Below are 18518 nucleotides of genomic sequence, written 5' to 3'. Positions count from 1 at the left end.
TGACCTCTCAAGAACAAAAGCATGTCCAATTCTTTTGTATCTGTAGTCATTGATAAAATGCAACCGTATTCATGGCTGTACTATGGTAGTATTCTCCTGGATCGTCTTTATTTTAACCCTCGCTCTTACTTCATCAAAATATTATAGTCTAGAAATCTGTGTTATTTTCCTCGTGACCGTTCATGATCATTCGACTATCGATTTGTCAGTTTAATGCGTGATTTCATCTGTGTATGAAGTGAATAGATATATATACAGTGCATGCATTATACGGAAGTGTAAAAGGAAAAAGAAATGGCTAAGTGTAATAAAAAACGGTGGAGCTCGAGACGCGTTTCTATAAAGCAAAAAATGCAGAATTTGAGACGACAAAAAAATGTACTGCGGCATAAGATGGACAACATGCTAACACCAAGTATGGACGTATTTAAATATCAAAAATATCGTTTTACGTGATAGGATCATTTTAATATGGCGGAAAATAGTAAAGCGCAATAAATACAGCGCTGCTATCGTGGTATTTTCCGAAGTTCGATTTACCGTGTTTGGCTCACACGTCTGGCGCCTAATGCATGAAATTTTTTTATTATTCCTTTGTTTTCGGTTATAGTAACCACTGACAATGAAAATGTATTTTCAATAATTTAAGATACTTTAAAATGCTTTTACATGCTGTGTCACGCTGTAAGAGTAGCAAATATAAAAATGTAAAAAAAAGTTCAACTTTTTAAGCGCCAAATGACGAAACTCTGAGGGAAAAGTGGAGCATGTCCATTCCAGGAGTGGAATTTTTAAAATCGAATCAACGCGCGTGTGAATTTCATTTTGAGGATCATTTTTTAATCAAAGAATATAAAAAACATGATCACAGTGATAATATTATAGCACAGGTAAGATTTTAAAACAGAGTTTTATAATAACGTAAATTTTAGTTAAATTATTCTTTTTTTCTCGTATTATGTATTAGTATAATAATTTGCATAAACTAACTTAAGAATTTCAAACTTTATTAGGTTCCTCTTGCACATGCTCATTTAGAAAAAGGTGCTGTGCCAACAATATTTGACCACACTTATGGATCAAAAAGTGTTCCTACTGCTGTAACTATAGACCATACATATGCATTACCACCATGTGAGTTTAAGTCAGTATTTCTTATGATATTGCAAAAATAGATTTAAGTTTTCATTTAAACATATTCGCTTGTTGATTTCATTGTATTTATTTACCAATAATTTATTTTAAATCTACAGGTTCCTCCCACCCAGTGATAAAGGTTGAAGCTGAAGATGTTAATATAAATACCAATGATGAACGTATGTTTGTAAAGTATATTTTGTGAAATTTTAAAAACTGAAGAATAATATGTATAGTTATTAATGTAATAATTATTAATAGTAACTGTTAATTGTTTGTATATTAACAGAGTTACTAGATCCATCAAGAAAGGATGAATTACAGAGTGAAGATTTATCTCCAAAAATTGATACAAATTTTGTGTCCACTCAGTTTCAATGTTTTACTTCTACGTCTTCTGACATTCACACTAATGTGGATTTTAAGTGTAAGTACTCTGTTATTTATATATTGATTAATTCTGAACTAAGGTATACAACTCATCAGGTGAGAATGAAATACTGAGCGAGGACGTGGAAATAAAGCATGAATGTTCAACAAATGATGATTTACAATCTCAATCGAATGATAATCCGCAAGAGGACACGAATATGTACAAAAATTCCGAGTGTGTTTGGACCAGTGTTGTTTTTGATTCTATTTCATTCAAATTAAGATCTCTAAGTAAGTATAATTAATGTTATGTTCAAGTTCGTTATTACGAGTAATTTGCAACTGATGCAAACATAATTTATATGAATTTCTTTTTTAATAGCTGATGGCGGTTATGAGGACAATTTATGTATAAAACTGCCAAAACCGTGGAACGTGAATAAATTACCGAATGGGTCGGAAGAAACTCTTTTATTCACGTGCATTGTACAGAACGAAGAATACGGAATTCAAAAACATATTCTTGAGAAAGCCGTCATAATTAAGGCATCTAGAGAAATAACTTATGAAGTTTATTCTACACCTGTTGATGTTAGTTGTGCAAAACTTCCAACATTTTTAAAAGAGATTTCAAGATTGCCAGAGATATTAAAAAAGTTTAAGGATTTACGTATTTGCCAAGGTATTATGCCTGTAGACATAGATTATGTACAAGACAAAGCTGATTTCAGAAGAGACATCTATTCAAATTTACGTCATAAAGATTGCTCTATTTTATCGATTAATAGCAAAAGATGCACTGTTTGCAAAAAATCTTCTAAAACGTTGTCACAAAAAGTTAAAAGAATAAGAAACAGAAAGAACATACGTATATTTAATTCCGTAAATCTTCTCGATCAAATGAAATTTAAAGCTTTAAAAAAGAAAATTAAGTTTCGTGCTGCGAAAACTTATTGTTTAAAAAAGAGATATAAGTCACTAACCGATTCCTTACAAAATCAGCAAAATAAAGTTACTATCATCACAAATAAATGAACTCTGGTATAGTGATGAATATCAGATACTAAAGTTACTATAAATTCTTACGGAAAAATGATATTGTCCGTTGGAAATGCTCTGTTATTTGAGTCGGAAATGCTCCAATAGATCCAAGATTATCTAGAAGGCATGTATGTACAGATAGATAATCTAGCCAAAATTCGTACGCGTTTTCTAACCCAGGTAAAATATATTCATATCTATTTCTATATAACGATAATTTTTCAAAATTATATATCATAAATGATTTTTTATAAAATCATTACGTTCTGCAGGATGGAGCATAAACGACAGATACCAGACATGGTGTGCCGGAAACGCCTTACCCCACTTTCCGTTCAGTGTCGTGCACCATCTGTCGGAATATCAATGAGGAAGAAGTTTTACTGTATATTCTTGTATATAATAATTCCGATAATATTTATATCTTTTTATCGGCTGTATCTTAAATAAAATTATCCTCCTCACTTACCTTTGTCTATTTCCCAATACAAAACATCTTTAAAAATAATGGTATGAAGTTGGTAGCATTGTGATGTAAACGTTTCGTTTGGGTGGAGGACAACTCGCGGCCGACGGCCTCGTGATTCTGGTACCACTGCATTGCAGGCAAGGAAGTTGTTCAAACGATTCGCACGTGCATTTACAGACGAATTTGTGACCCAGTCGATTGGTTTTCTGAAAAAAAATGGCTAGTTCTGATAAACGAGCAGCATACAAAAAATGTGCTTTTCGTGGCTGTACCATAACATCACGTAATAAGAAAAACGTGTCCCTTCATTGCTTTCCAGTTCAGGATACTGAACGGTTGATAGAGTGGATAGTGAACAGTGGCAACGATGATTTTGCTGATCTATCCAACGAAACTCTGAAGAAGCGATATATTTGCACGAAACATTTTGCAGAGAAACACAAAGTTGTTCAAATTAAATTAACAAAGGATGCCGTGCCAATACTATATGATTTGTCGAACAATAACCAGATGTCTGTACGAAAGAATAGTGTTCGTAAACGTACTTGCAAACACCTTCCTGTTTTTCGACAGAAAGTCAGGCAAATTGAACAATTAACAACAGCTGCACAAAGATTGCGTAAGATCTTAACCGAGAAAAATAAAAAAATAGCATTATTAGAACGTGAAATAAAATCATACAAAATGCCAGAATCATATTTCATTCAGAATCTAAAAGGTAAAGTTTCAGATAAAGTAAAACAATTACTTCTGACGTGAAATAACGGTCAAATTAATGTATGTTATACCTTGCCCCGCGAGAAATCTGAAGTTAATCGAACTGCGCAATACAGATACGTTACATCGTGGAATAACGTATAGATAGTGGTAGCTAACCTATACAATTGAATTCAAAGAAGCGGGGAAAAAGATGTTCTATTAACAAAATTTAAAAACACTTTGAAAAAGTTAAATAATGTAAATATGTGATACATTAACTGTCGTATAATACATATATGGGAATGATTTTACGTAGCGCGATGTGTTCCCTTACTTTAAGTAAATTAAAAAAGAAGATAGCCGTAGAAAAGCTCGACAAACCAAAAAAGAAAATTGATCGATTCGATGGGTTATCAGAGGAAGAGGTACAGAAACATACTCTGCCAGACTATTTGGAAATGAACTTGGACATGGTTTTCGTTGGAATAAATCCTGGTTTAATGTCAGCATATCGTGGTAGATATTACGCGGGTCCGGGTAATCACTTTTACAAACTTTTATACGAATCAGGACTAACTCCTCGATGTTTAACATACGAAGAAGATTACAAACTCCTTCGATACGGAATTGGCTTGACGAATATAGTAGAACGAGCCACAAAATCCTCCGCTGACTTGAAACGTACGGAACTTAAAGAAGGTTCCAAAATCGTCGAAGAAAAACTGTTACTGTATAGACCAAAAATTGCTGTTTTTAATGGCAAATGCATCTATGAGGTGTTTGCTAATAAAACAGGTAATTTCAATTTTGGATTGCAACCAGAATGCATCGGAGATGTTGCAATTTGGGTTACTCCGTCGAGCAGTGCCCGTTGTGCGAATTTCCCTAGAATGTCCGACAAATTGCACTTTTTTACCTCTCTGAAGAAATACTTACAGTTCTTAAAAGGAGAAATTACGGACGTCGATACAAAGGAGTTTTCGTTCGAAGGAAAATGTAAACAATTTATTCCAAGAACCTCGAAGATGTGGAGGCGAAAAAATGTATCTGCGTTCTTGCATGGGGGAAGAGTCGCTAATAAGGATACTATATGTTTAGATACCTCTGATGTAGCAATAGCTCATAGCACGGAATTTATTGTGGATCAAGTACAGTCTGTTGGGCAGGAAACTGACGAAAAGGAAGAAATTACGTCACTGGATAATTCAGTAGCATGTATTTCGCAAGATGGCGTAAAGACGTTTTTTGAAAATAATTCACTTTCGCAAACGGTAAGCGGTTCAACTGATTCGGAAAAAAATGTAAAATCTGAAACGACGATATCAAAAGTTCGAACGAATGTTAATAAAAAAAAAAGAAGTGTTAAAAGACTTTCACAAAAATCAGCTAAAACCAGAGACTACTGTAGAAACAACCCTGATTCAGATTTTGTAAACATAATAAAACAAAGACTTATGAACAAGGTTGAGAATAATTCTGATGAAGAAAGTGATATAGAAAATAAATAAGTCATAGTGTTCTGATTTAAAAATAAAGTTAGAACCATTTGACTCAGAAAGTACAAATGAGGAGAAAGAGATGTACAGCAGGAGAGATGTTATTCTGTAAAAGACAAATATTTTAGTAATATGTTTGCATTTTCTTTTCATGTTTATAAAAATGTTATGAAGAATAATCAATCTCTATTATTAGGTTCATTAAAATTTTTTTATCTTTAATTATACAAGCTTGGCATTCATGATATTAAAAAGTATACCAACATTTATAATATATGTACATTTTATTCCCAGTTCAACCTCCCATCTCCCATAACTATATAGTAATTAACATTTATAAAAATGTAAAAATACTTAATAATAAATAATAATAACTATATATCTTAATATGATAAAATAACAATTTATATAATATTACAACTTCGATTTACCAGCATCCATAAGTGACTTTAGTTTTTGCGTGAGCATGATATTTCCTGTAATTTTTAGTTTCTTTTGTATAAATGCCATTTGTGGATTTAATTTTCCCAAAGCCTATAAAAAAAATAATGAATACCACAACAACACTTAAATAAATTACCAGACCGTAATTAATATGAAAAATCGTATACCATTTGAATCATATCCGCATCTTCCAGAGTCAGCGTTGCATCGGGCTTACCCGATTTCGGTTCGCCCTTATAAACTTCAGCTTTTTTCAAATCCAAAGCTATAAAATATATGAAAACAAAATGCTAAAATATATAGGGGATTAGGTTACGAGAATCGTGGTTGCAAACAAATTACTCAATACTTGAGCCTGCGCACTAGGCGCGCGCTTCTTGGTCGGTGTTTTTAATTAATAACTCAAAAATTAAGCCTTAACGAATATTTTGGTAAAGGAAAAAGTTGTTCAGAATCACCCCAGCTACCATCCCCTGTAAGAATACCCACCCGTAGCCAAATACCGTGTATAAGTATACTTACTCCACGTTGCCTGTGGTTTCCCTTTCACTAAAATATGGTAAAGAAAGATTCCGTTAATTTTCTTTACTTCTTCTGGATGCTGTTTTACATATTCACTGATTGTGGTGAACACCGGATCACTTTCAAGATTTGTAGCATTAGTAGAAACATTTATTGAAGGTGTTACTGATTGCTTAGATTTTACATCTTTCAAATCAACATAGCCACCTACATATAACAAATACGATCCTTAATAAATTTGTATAATTTTAAATTTTCATTAACTTACCTGTTAAAATTGGTACATTGTCATCTGTTTTATACGTTTGGAAATGTATCCTATTTCCTTCTCGCCACATGTCGGTTCGCAATGCTTGTCCTGGATAGAACGGTTTCGCAAAACGAGCCTGAAACGTTTATTAAAATAAAACATTCCTTCCTGTTCCAGTATGAACAGTGCTATTATGAACGTTGATTATACTTTTAAAATACTGCTCGTAATGGATACAATTTGAATAATAATATACAATATTACAAATATTCCTTAGCATATTGTTGGCTTTCAGCCGCTATATCTAGTACTGCTATTACTTCTATATGTATTATGCATTAAAATAAATAAATATACATAAGCGCAAATACCTTAACGCATTTAAATAAACTTGGATCACCGTCAGCATATGATTGAAGTACATGACGAACAGAAAATCCAAGGGAGCATAGTCCATGCAGAATGGGTTTTTTATGACCAGCCATCGTAGCTATAGTTAAATCAATGTGTAAAGGATTTGTATCTCCACTCAATCTATATAATGCAGCCTACGAATCGACAAATTAATATTGAAGTAAGAGAAAAAAAAATTATTGGAAATTTAATCCAGATCTGAAGAGAAGAAACGATTATTACTCTTTACCTGATCATAGCTGGTCTGTTGAGTAACCGATGCATCAGGTTTTCGATTTGGGGGATCAATGACTGGTACACTGTGCGAAGATGTTCGCTTTCCTTTGAAACCACCTGCTCCTATTACATATAGTGTCATTTGTCCTACAGCTAACTTTTCACCAGTGGCAGTATCAAATGTTTCCTCTGTACAAATAAGCTAGAGGATTTAAATTGCATTTTATATTTGAAAACAAATTATTGTGTATACGTACGATGTATCAGAAGCACAGCACCCTTATCCTTATCCAATACATCCAGAAGCTTGAATCGTGATTCCACTGTACCTTCCGTCGGCAATTGTTTGTAAACTTCAATATATTGTTCCCCGTGCAATATCTAAAATTATAATATAATACATCCATTCAAATATTATTTTGAAAAGCAGTTTATAATAAAAGTTACCCGCGTTGGGTCCATTTGCAAACCGGGTAGACTGTTTTCGAGCATCGAAGAAGACATAAAGTATATCGGAGCATGTAAAACGTAAAACGTAGGTATTACAGCAAAATTGCTGTCATTTTCGTACAAATAACGGTAATCAGATGGTTCTTGAACAGTAGCACCAACTAAAATAAAAATTTAATAGTAATAATTGATAAATGTAACATGATTACTGTAATAGTTTCACTATACCTCCTAAAGCGTATAGTATTGTATCCCGGTGATTGTAAGTGTGTTTATAGACACTGTTGTTCTAAAAAACAAAAATTTATCGTAAGAAACAGTAATATTCAATTTTAAACTACAGAGCAAGGTTGTAATCTTACCTCAGATCCGGAATTTCCAGATTTCATTTCTTCAACAGAAGTTAACAAGTGTCCTGTCACTTCCTGTAAAACATAATAATGCAATGTATTTCTAAAACCAAAAAAGACTGTTTAAATCTTAAACCACTTATATACTTCGATGGAATTATAACGTTTAGCGGATGACATATCGGTAACAGTTTCCCAATTTTTCTCAACATCTTCCAGAGTCACATCACTCGATAAATCTTGCCTCAAAGTGGCACCTGAAGAGCGAATCACGTGGCCTAAAAAATAATAATAAAATGTATGTTCTTGTTTATTTTATTGTATTTCCTGCACTTACATTTCCCAGCCCAACCTAGTGCAGATTCAATAATTGAACCATTTTCTGTACATTTCTCATGGCACAACCAAGCAACTACCGGCGCTATTAATTCAGGTTTCAATTGCTGAAAGAACTCTATGAAAAGAGAAGAAAATTAATTTACGATTAATATGTAAAGAAACAACCTACAACTTGATATTATATCTATAATACTATTTTAACCTGGTGGCAAAATATTTTCTGTTAAACGAGAAGCAGCAGTCGGAATTATTACATTGGTATTTATGTTTTTTGATCTCCCTTCGATAGCCAATGTATTAGCCAAACCAACAAGACCCATTTTTGCTGAACTGTAATTAGCTTGGCCAAAATTTCCATATAATCCACTATTACTTGCTGTCATTATTATTCGACCATAATTTTGTTTAGTAAAATATGGCCAAGCAGCTTGAGCAACTTTAAAAGAACCTTTCAGGTGAACATTTTGTACCAAATCTATAAAAATTAAAAATAAATATATTCCTTAGATTTGAACTAAACAGAGATATTCTATTAATATACTACACGTACCCCAGTCTGACTCTGACATTTTAGCAAATGATTTATCTCTCAAAATTCCAGCATTATTAACAACCACATCTAATCTCCCAAATGTATCAATAGCTGTTTTAACAATTTTTGCACCATCAAGCACAGAATCATAATTGGCAACTGCTTTACCACCTAAAACATTTCAAATTATAAACTAATGAAACAGCTACAAAATTGTAAAATAAAAGCATGGTACATCCCTGTTTGCAATAAATATTTATAGTACATTTTTGCAACATAACAAAAACATTAGCAACTTTCTTTAAAATTTACAAAACATGGTACTAATGATAAGATATGTATATTTATAGAATATTTTATCCAGCACTGAAACAATATTTATGAAATGGATGAATTTTGATAATGCTTTCATGATCTTGCATTAATTGCCATTCAGTCATATATATAAACCATATATATAACATGTTTATATATGGTAATTAAATACATTTTTGATTATAATGTAAAAAGTATGTACAATCATAAATAATTAAACATAGGGAATGGAACAGTATTTAATAAAAAAATGTATAATATACGTATTGGATTAAAAAGGTTCAAAATATACCATTCTTTTTAATTTCTGCAACAACTGCATTTGCACTCTTGGTACTTTTTCCATCACCGTCTTTTCCTCCACCTAAATCATTTACTACAACACTGGCTCCTCTTGAAGCAAAGAGCAATGCATATGCACGGCCTAGGCCTAAAAAAGTGAAGATAGTAACAAATTTCATATAACAACAGCTTTACATGACAATAAGGTAAATATTACTCACCTGCCCCAGCTCCAGTTACTATAACTACTCGGCCGTCAAAACGTAGTTCTCCTGGACCCTTCATTATATTGAGTTCGATAGAAACCAAAAGTTGCTTTTGTCAATTGTAAGTTTTATACGAATGCTTCCTTTACTCAGTGACTACAGATCTACAATCACTGCTTTACTGTGCTTTACTGCTGAGTAAGCGGAACTGCTGAACTACAAGTACAAGTAGTTTAAAGTCCACCGAGTTTCAATTGACATAATACTGTACCAAAGAGGAGGATATCTTTGACTGTACTATGCAGAGATCGTAGGTTCACACCTGGTCACATCTATATGTATATTACTTTTACTTACGAGGGGAACTACCCAAGTGTTACGCCCACTTATTAATGAAACTTTGCCACCTTGTAGAGCTTGTCGCTTTGAACACGCCTATACCGCCTTTTGGGGGCAGACGGTTGTTTAAAAGATATTAACAATTAAAGTTAGTTATTCCTTACATTGAGAAGTATGACAAACAAACACATACAAACGGTTAGATATGCGGTAAAACGCTTGATTTGCAATCTAACTGTCCATGGTTCAAGTCCACGTTTCCCAACTTTTTTTTTCTTTTTTCTTTTTAATGATAATTTGTCTCTTTTTGAATAACTATTACAACTGTGCTATAATCATTGCATTTATTAATAATTAATTACATGTGCTGCAATTTTTATAGAATTTAAGTTATCTTTTCTATCCAATACGTACATTAACATCCTTACCGCATTCGAAATTTACACGTGTTTATTTGTTGTAAATATTGTAAATGTTGTAAATATGAATTCTTTTGCACGGTAGTATAAATAAATGTAACTAAATAAATATAATTAAATAAATTGAACTTGTAAAAACAAATAATAACATACATAGGATTTTTTCCTGAGATGGATCAAATCCCTGTATTTTGTTAATAATATCAGGTGTTTAATTCTCGTTATTCATAATTTCACGTAATAAGAATATTACAGCATGTTTTGTTTTTGTTGCATTATAGAGTTTTAGAATGGAAAGAGGACCAATGAACATTTTTTAAAGAGACCAAGTCCACCTTGGTTTTTACCTAGTTACGCCAATGTAAAAATTCAAGTGTGCTTATCTTTCCGTTATCATATTTATTATACTTGATAAAAGTATATATCTAATCTGAAAAATGTTTATTTATATTCTGCATAGTTGAAAGTCGATTGCGATAGCGGTTAATTCGAACAAATGCAACAATAATTTTCAAAATCTTGATTTTGACGATATTGATATCGGTTAAGGCGTTTCTTGGGCTGAATAGAAAAATGTTTGATGTACTTGAATCACATAATATCCGAGAAAGGTTGCTTACAGTTTTAAGGGCTTATTGTGTAATTTTATTTCTCAAAACTGTATAACATCCATACATATCTTTTGAAACATAAAACGCAGAAACAGTTAGAACAGCAGTAAAATATTATGAAATTTAAGTCTTATAAATTTCCTTATTTAATCGAAGTTTCTTGTGATTATGAATCATGAAAAAAGAGATAATAATAAAAACGGTATTAATATGTGTGTCGTACAATCACTGATAAAAGTACAATTGAAATAAATATATTTTCCTTTTATTGCATGTGTTGACGCCTACGCGCTGCTCTTTGCTTGTCAAATCGCAATTCCATTTCTTCCAAGACACGTGGAGTGTATCGTACAACCAGTTTCACAGAATTTTGTGCTTGTTTTAGTAATTCTACTGCCTTTTCATGATTTTCTCCTTCAACACACTGAAAAAAAAAAGATATAAACATAATACTACAAACAAAATTTAAACAAAGTATGATGTATAAAAGTAAAACTAACGACTCCGTTCACTGAAAGAAGCTGATCACCGCGTTTCAAGCCTCCATGTCGATCGGCAACACCTCCAGGGATAATTCGTGAAATATAAATTGGCGAGTTTTGTTCCTTGCCTCCCATCACATTAAAACCAAGACCTTCTTCGGTTTTTGGTAATTCAACTACCCGTGGATGTGCGTGACCTTCGCTTGCCGCAAAAGCAGCAACCGTTGCTTTAGCAGTAGCCGATGCACGAACATCTTGAGAACCCTAAAATTGTTAATGTTAATACCAAATTAAAACAAACTACAATGCAATATAGGTATGTAAAAATACCTAAATGCACAATACCTGAATATCTACAGTTTCATATACATGTTCGTATACTTCGCGAACAGCGCTCAAAAAATCACTTTGTAAAACTTTTTGTAAGGCAGCTAATTTTGTGGCAGGTATTTCTCCACCTGAAACAATAAATATACAACTATTAAATTCAAATAAAAGACGCTCTATCTAATTTCCTTATTAATAATATCATGTATATGATTTACATAAGAAAATAAATCAAACCAAGAATACTACGAGTAGTAACAATTGTATTACAAAGACATAACTCTTATCGTAATCCTTGATATAATAACACTGCCCATTAGCATGTGCCATCGATACTAACATAGATTTAATTAATTACCTTTCTGTAATTTGTCTAATAATTCAATGGACCTCTTAACATCTGCAAATAGAAGCAATATTATATTCTGTATTTTTATTAATTAACAAGTAACAATTAAATTATTAAATTAATTAGAAGTTTGATCAAATTATCTTATTAACTTTCTTACAAACACATATATATCATTTTTATTTAAAAGATCATAGATTAAATTTTACCATTTGCTAAAGTGAGGGGTTCGCCCATCGTAACCATACCTAAAAACAAATAAAACAAACCTTGAAGGATATCTTAGAAAGTAATAAAGAGTCGTAATTATTGAAAAACGTACTAATAACGACTTAAACAACCTACAAATACAATAACTTCGTTGACCGTGACACTTAACAGTCACTGACAGTCACTACTGTCACGAAAATACGTCAACAATTTGATCTATCGACCAAGAGTTGTAAACCAAGAACGTGAAACATCTTGTAAGGTAACTGAACGTCTTTTCTCATACTATGTAGTGAAAATAATACCCCATTGCTCCTGCTTTCATCGCCCTCTATAACTGGGGAGATAAAATGTGAACTTCAATCATTTTCGCGCCAAACGTATTCAGTAAGCATGTAAGATCAGTCAGTAGTTATGTTATATTACGCGGTGTAGTTAGATTTCAGGACAGTGTCAATTGTATTTCAAGTACAGATTTTATTTAAAACTAATAGTTATTTAAAGATTTTCAAGGCTTTAGAAATAATGATGGACACAACATTGTAAGTTACTGATTTTATAACGACCTTAGTTTAAGAGACAGGAACCTGTTTGAATTGTTAAGGAATTGTATTTTAGGAAAATGAATGATTGTAATTTGGACGATGCGAATAACGTAGATAACGGATCTAATGTACCAGATTCAAAAGAAATAAACTCTATTGAAATCGAACCAGAGCTGTGTAAATCTGAAATTAAAAACCATTTAAACAATGAAACTGATATCAATGTATCCGATAAAACTTTGGAAAGCAAAGATGAACAGAAGAATACTCAGAAAGATGATGAACTCAAAGAAAATAATGATGCTCATAGAAAGCTACTGACAATAATAGATAGTGATTCAGAAGATGACAATATCTTTATTTCTAAATCCATAAATAAGAAAACTATTCACGAGAGTTCAGACGATGAAATGCCCAATTTAGATCAAAATAATAAATTTAAAAAGCATTCAATTAATAAGAACAAAAAGAATGACTTTGACAGTGATTCTGACGATACATCTAATATTATTAATGGTAATGACAATGAAGAAACAATCACAAGTGAGAGAAAAGATACAAATAATGTAGGTAATAACTTTAGAATGTATACAATGTAGTTATTGAAATAATTATTCCCATTCATATTTTACAGATACAGAGTAGGATTCAAACTTTAGTAGATCTGGATTCAGAAACAGAAGATGATGAGAAGCAACTAAGTCCTATGAAAAATAAAAAAAGAACAAAGAAACAAGGTGAAAAGAAATCTAATTCTAAGATGAGAAAAGTAAGTTATTAAGAAGTATCGCATATGATTTCTACAACATGTATTATGAATAAAAAATATTATTGTATTACAGGTTTCATTGAGAGCCTCTAAAGAGGAGGCTATGAAACAGATACATAGTGAAACTCAAAGGTTAGTAAGAGAAACAGAAGTTTCTCTTCCTTATCACAGACCAAAGCAACGATCATTACAAGAATTTTTAAGCAGAAGAAAGGTAATAACGTCACTTCCAAAGGCACCCACAATGGCAGCTAAGTTAAAAATGTCTTCTGCTATTGTCGAGTAAGTAATTTTTTTAGCACTATATGTTGTTACAGTGTAATTAAATATAATATCAATTCAAACATTCTGTCATTTATTTGTTAAACAGTGAAGTTTTGAAAGAAAAAGAGAAAGAAGCAGAAATCTTCTATAAATCCTCAGATTCAGAAGAAGAAATTATAGAGGATCATTCATCGGACAAAGAAAATTTAGAATCCAAACAGGAGATTAAAAATAATAATGTTTCACGAAAATTGTTTACCGATATTAGTTCATCTGTAAATGATAATAAAGAGGGAAATATTTCGAATGAAACACAAGAAACTTTAGCTGAAATGAAAGAATGTGAAGATAACGAAGTAATAACAAACGACGAAACAAAAAATCCAAACGATTCATTGATAGTAGAGGTTCATTGTGATTCTGATGATGCAGAGAATATAAATGAAACCTCTGAACTGAAAGTCGTAGAATCATGTGAAATCTCTGAAAATGCAAAAGTAAGCGATACTTCGTTACCAAAAGATGTTACTGATATTTCCGAAAATGAAAACAATGACCATGAAGAAAATAACATAAAAGCTCCAGAATCTCCAGATTCTTCTGTTGTAAAAGTTAACAACGATTATGCTAAACCTGTAAAACGGTCTTTAGGATTGGATGAAAATGAGTTAGATGAATACGGTTTACCGCCACCTAAATTCGATGACTTACTAAATATAAATGAAAAGAAAACTTCGTTGAATTTCATGAGTTTAAAACCTAAACTAAGTGGCGCTCCTGGTAGCATGATCGATTTAACAGATGAGATTAAACCGAATAAAAATGGAGTAAATGCTTTGATAGATAGATTTATGAATAAGCATTCGAAAGCCAGCGGACGCACCGATGATACACCTAATGTTACGGTAACTCATGTAATCAAATCTCCAGACGGAATATCGGTTGTGAAAGAAACACTTCCATACAAATCAGCAGCTACAATGAATGAAGATTTTAAATTGAAAAAACCTGGAGCTAAATTGGTGCGTTTAAAGGAGGAATTGAAACATAAAATGGCGCTGAAACGCGACGAGGAATGGAAACAAAGAGAGCAAGAAATGAAAGAACAGGAGATAGAGTGGGATGATTCTATAATCGAGGAAGAGCATTTAAGCGATACAAGCGTAGAGTCTGTAAATAGCGATGAGGATGAGTTAGAAGAAGATGATGTATATATAATGAAAGAAAAAAAGAAAAAGAGAAATGCTTATGTAGATGACGAAGCTGATGTTAGCGATGATTACATAAATGATAGCGAAGAAGATGAATCGTCGGAACATTCAGAAAACGAAGAAGATAATGAAAAAGATGTAAAATGTAAAACGTTCAAGAGAATCTTAGAACCTTCGGATGATGATTCCTTGTATTCGAATACCGATAATGTTGAAAGTACAGCGGATAAAGAAAAAACGGCTTCCCTTTCTCAAGTGATAGGAGTAGATATGTTTGATATAAATGCTAAAGCGAATGAAGAGAATAGTGATAACGAAAGTGATATTCAAGCCTTTCAAGTACACGCGGCAAACAATTTAAAATGTCAAACGCCGCAAATTAAAATGAACTGCTTCGATTTTATTTCTCCTGTGACGCAGTTGACGGCATTAAATGCGCGCGTAGAATCCGAAAACGAATCTCCTGAAATTGAAAAGCAGTTACCTATTAATAAAATTAATTCTATCTTAATAGGATATACGCAGTCTCAGGAATTATCTCAAGAATTGAATGATCTTAAGAAACGATCACTGCCGCAAAGAGAACTATTTCCCGATCAAAGCAAACTGTTAGGCAAACATTCGACGCAGGATAACTTTCGTTTATCAAGCGAACCTAATGTAACTGAATCACAATTATTAGATTTATGTTCAGGAACATTTGGTTCTCAAGTAAGTGATCCTAAGCAATCAACGAATGAGTTCTTCGATGAAACATCACAAAGTGTGCAGGCATCTCCTGAAAAAGATTCTCTAATTGCTAAGGAAAACACATATAACGAAGGCGAGGAAATAACATCTCGGAACAAGTTAAGGGTTGTATTATCCGATGAAGAAGATTCAGCACAAGATAAAATTAACAATCGATCAAAGAGAAAAGTAAAAAAACTAGATTTATCTGATGATGAGAGTGAAAAAGATTCTGCGGAGTCCAGTGATGATGAAGAAAAAGAAGACGACGACCAAGACAAATATGTAGATTATGATTCAGAGGAGAACGAGATAGTTGTTTCGAAGAAAAACATTAAACAATATGCGACTACATTTTTAGAAGAAGAAGCTGAACTCAGTGAGAGTGACTGTGAAGTATCTGCAGATGAAGATGAAGATGAATTGGACAAACTTGAATTAGAAGAAGTAGATGATGAAGATATCGACGAGTCACAAGTGAAGAAGCAATTAGAAAAATTGCACGTGAAACAACTACTGGACGAAGATCAAAAGGAAGTAAGAATGCTTAAAGAGTTACTTTTTGAAGATGGAGATTTGTACAGTGAGAGTGCACGAGAGCGAAAATTTAAATGGAAAAATATAGGTATAATATGGTTATTTCGACAATTTTTGAGCACACGAAATTGCGTGAGCAGTTATGGAAATTATTGTTTCTTTTAGATAAACAGGAAGACAATGATAATTCTCCATTATTGGAAGGTAAAGATGGTTGGGTTGATTTATCAGACGACGAGGAAGATTTCAAATGGCGTCAATTAAAATTTGAAAGAGACAAATTCTTGGCTGAACAAATGGTAAAATAAATTATAGCAAAATTGAAAACATATTTATAACTATACATTTGCTTTTAGGGAAAACTCGATGATGACATTGAGAAAGACTTAGGTACAAGTCAGATATTTAACTATGGAATGAAGATTTTAAAGAAAAGACGAATTACTGAATCACTTAAAGAAGATACGTTATTAGAAGTTGACTCCAAAACGGAATCAAGAATACCTCATACTGTGGCGGAAATGTTGAATAGTACAAAATTAGAAGGAAGTTCAAGTGTGATACATGTAAGTGTGATATTACTTAGTTATCCCATCAGTAATATTGGCAAAACTCAATCAACACGTTTTGATTTTTTAGAGTGTTCTGCAGAAGCGCTCATTTCTTGCAAAGGGAGAAGAATCTTTGGCGCGTTTGGCCGCTGTAGCTAAAAAGAAAGATAAAAGTTTGGCAGCCATCGATAGGAAAAAATTTGTGTTTATTCCTATAGATCGATCTACCAAAAAAGAAAATTCACCAGTGATAAAAATACAACCAAAACCTTTTAACGTGAGAAAGAAGCGTTGATATTATACAATTTCGTCAATAAACAGTAAATATTAAATATAAATAAATTAAAAAGGTGAAAATATAATTCTTAAGCAAGTTTATACAAAAGACTGATTACAATTTACCGGAATGCATATGTCAAATTTATCATTCTTATGAAATAGAGTAATATTATAATCAATTAATTGCTACAAAACCGTTAAAAAATGTTTATACAATACAAAAATCATTTTAATTTATAAAATGTTATAAATTATATAAAACCATTGTATAAGTTTATTGTTGTTAAAAAAATTATAAATAAATACTTATACGAAAATAAATAGTTGTTTAATATTCATTGAAGCGAAACTTTGGCTTGAGAAAAAAACACATTGATAAAAAGAGACAGGTTGATGTATGGGACGTTTGTTTAATGTAATTCAACCCAATAATGCTCACCCTTGCCTAGGGCGATTTTCACATGTAGCATTGAATCGTTCCATTTAAATGTACAAGTCGATAACATAGAAATCCATTGATATGCAACTTTAAAGTGAACACAATATAGGAATTGATTGTTGTATAAAGTTCTAATAATGTTAGACAATAAAAGTATTTTGTAATAAAAATTACATATTTTAAATAGATCTGTAATATAACGCTAATGATACTTCTGTGAACTTATTACACGAATAGCTTTATATCATACAACTTTAAAATAAGAATTACCCTTTAATTAGGCACCATTTCTTTTCCCTAAGCGTTCAAAGCGTCTCCACCCTTTAATGAGCAATTTAATATTTCTGCCAGTAAAGTGCCCATTAAAACCCCTGCAGTAAGAAAATAAGAAAACTGTAAAGTAGAAGAAAATGCTGCACTCGGTCCACGATAAAACATCGGGAGCTTTTTCGAAAAAAGGAAAACAACTGGTCGCATACATATATATTTTAGAGGACAAAAAGCAGGCAGGAAGGAGGATAGCGGGTAGGAAAGTAGCATCCAACCGCAGAATAACAGGGAACGTTGTCGAAGACGATGGTCGGGGTGGAAGATGTTGTTCGTTCGGTGAGCGAGGTGAGGGCGCTCGGGGGCTGTGATGGGAGGAACGTAGGGATAAGGGTGGCTTGTTGCGTAAGCCGATTAGAGCATCACGGCAGTCACTCGTGTCTGGTGGGCCAACGTGGTGTTTCTGGTGCTATTGGTGCACAGGACGCGGATATGCCAGGCAGAGAGACATTAAAATCGCATCAAATATGTAGAAGCTGCCCTCCCGTTCCCTCCATACCAGCGGATGCGGGAGCACTCGTCGACATCCGTGCAGGCAAAAAGCTTGTTCCCTGTCCTGTTAGTCGCTTCTCTCTCGTACCTTTTTCGCTACTCCT

The 18518-nt window shown here is 32.7% G+C and overlaps 5 protein-coding genes across 8 annotated transcripts; 3 read left to right on the top strand and 2 right to left on the bottom strand.

Moving 5' to 3' along the window:
• The first annotated feature begins 43 nt into the window (after positions 1-43).
• Positions 44-2999, top strand: LOC114872785. Of its 2 annotated transcripts, XR_006829325.1 has the most exons (8): positions 44-415; positions 733-890; positions 1014-1134; positions 1254-1316; positions 1427-1564; positions 1624-1800; positions 1892-2730; positions 2823-2999. XR_006829325.1 is itself a non-coding variant. In XM_046285375.1 (7 exons), the coding sequence occupies exons 1-7, from the start codon at positions 295-297 to the stop codon at positions 2542-2544; spliced, it is 1431 nt and encodes a 476-aa protein (XP_046141331.1). In that variant the 5' UTR covers positions 44-294; the 3' UTR covers positions 2545-2999. The 2 variants fall into 2 exon arrangements, 1 of the variants encoding a protein (XP_046141331.1); XM_046285375.1 differs by having other exon boundaries at positions 1892-2999.
• A 1012-nt stretch (positions 3000-4011) lies between these two features.
• LOC114872787 (G/T mismatch-specific thymine DNA glycosylase-like) lies at positions 4012-5486 on the top strand. The gene has a single exon (XM_029180378.2). The coding sequence runs from the start codon at positions 4015-4017 to the stop codon at positions 5224-5226; it is 1212 nt and encodes a 403-aa protein (XP_029036211.2). The 5' UTR covers positions 4012-4014; the 3' UTR covers positions 5227-5486.
• Positions 5480-9933, bottom strand: LOC114872784 (peroxisomal multifunctional enzyme type 2). The gene is made up of 16 exons (XM_029180376.2): positions 9550-9933; positions 9339-9476; positions 8750-8902; positions 8402-8674; positions 8198-8314; positions 8008-8138; positions 7873-7935; positions 7739-7799; positions 7508-7671; positions 7318-7441; positions 7074-7249; positions 6802-6978; positions 6449-6566; positions 6181-6387; positions 5826-5923; positions 5480-5748 (listed from the first exon to the last, which is right to left on the bottom strand). The coding sequence occupies exons 1-16, from the start codon at positions 9611-9613 to the stop codon at positions 5629-5631; spliced, it is 2184 nt and encodes a 727-aa protein (XP_029036209.2). The 5' UTR covers positions 9614-9933; the 3' UTR covers positions 5480-5628.
• Positions 9934-10914: 981 nt separating this feature from the next.
• LOC114872775 (protein lin-7 homolog C) lies at positions 10915-12527 on the bottom strand. 3 transcript variants are annotated; one of them, XM_029180367.2, is made up of 6 exons: positions 12403-12527; positions 12271-12309; positions 12071-12112; positions 11731-11843; positions 11404-11649; positions 10915-11327 (listed from the first exon to the last, which is right to left on the bottom strand). In XM_029180367.2, exons 2-6 carry the CDS (start codon positions 12305-12307, stop codon positions 11169-11171), a joined length of 597 nt encoding a protein of 198 aa, XP_029036200.1. In that variant the 5' UTR covers positions 12308-12309; positions 12403-12527; the 3' UTR covers positions 10915-11168. The 3 variants fall into 3 exon arrangements, with proteins under 3 accessions (XP_029036200.1, XP_029036199.1, XP_029036198.1); XM_029180366.2 differs by having other exon boundaries at positions 12407-12493; XM_029180365.2 differs by having other exon boundaries at positions 12384-12490.
• A 71-nt stretch (positions 12528-12598) lies between these two features.
• On the top strand, positions 12599-17477 carry LOC114876391 (claspin-like). Its single transcript, XM_029187827.2, has 8 exons — positions 12599-12813; positions 12890-13382; positions 13451-13585; positions 13659-13867; positions 13956-16414; positions 16492-16625; positions 16683-16892; positions 16966-17477. Exons 1-8 carry the CDS (start codon positions 12797-12799, stop codon positions 17170-17172), a joined length of 3864 nt encoding a protein of 1287 aa, XP_029043660.2. The 5' UTR covers positions 12599-12796; the 3' UTR covers positions 17173-17477.
• The last annotated feature ends 1041 nt before the right edge of the window (positions 17478-18518 follow it).

Source organism: Osmia bicornis, chromosome 1, assembly GCF_907164935.1.
Source record: "Osmia bicornis bicornis chromosome 1, iOsmBic2.1, whole genome shotgun sequence".
In the NCBI taxonomy this organism is placed as follows: Eukaryota; Metazoa; Arthropoda; class Insecta; order Hymenoptera; family Megachilidae; genus Osmia; species Osmia bicornis.
The sequence above is the reverse complement of the archived record's forward strand: the minus strand, read 5'-3'. Positions and strand labels throughout refer to the sequence as shown.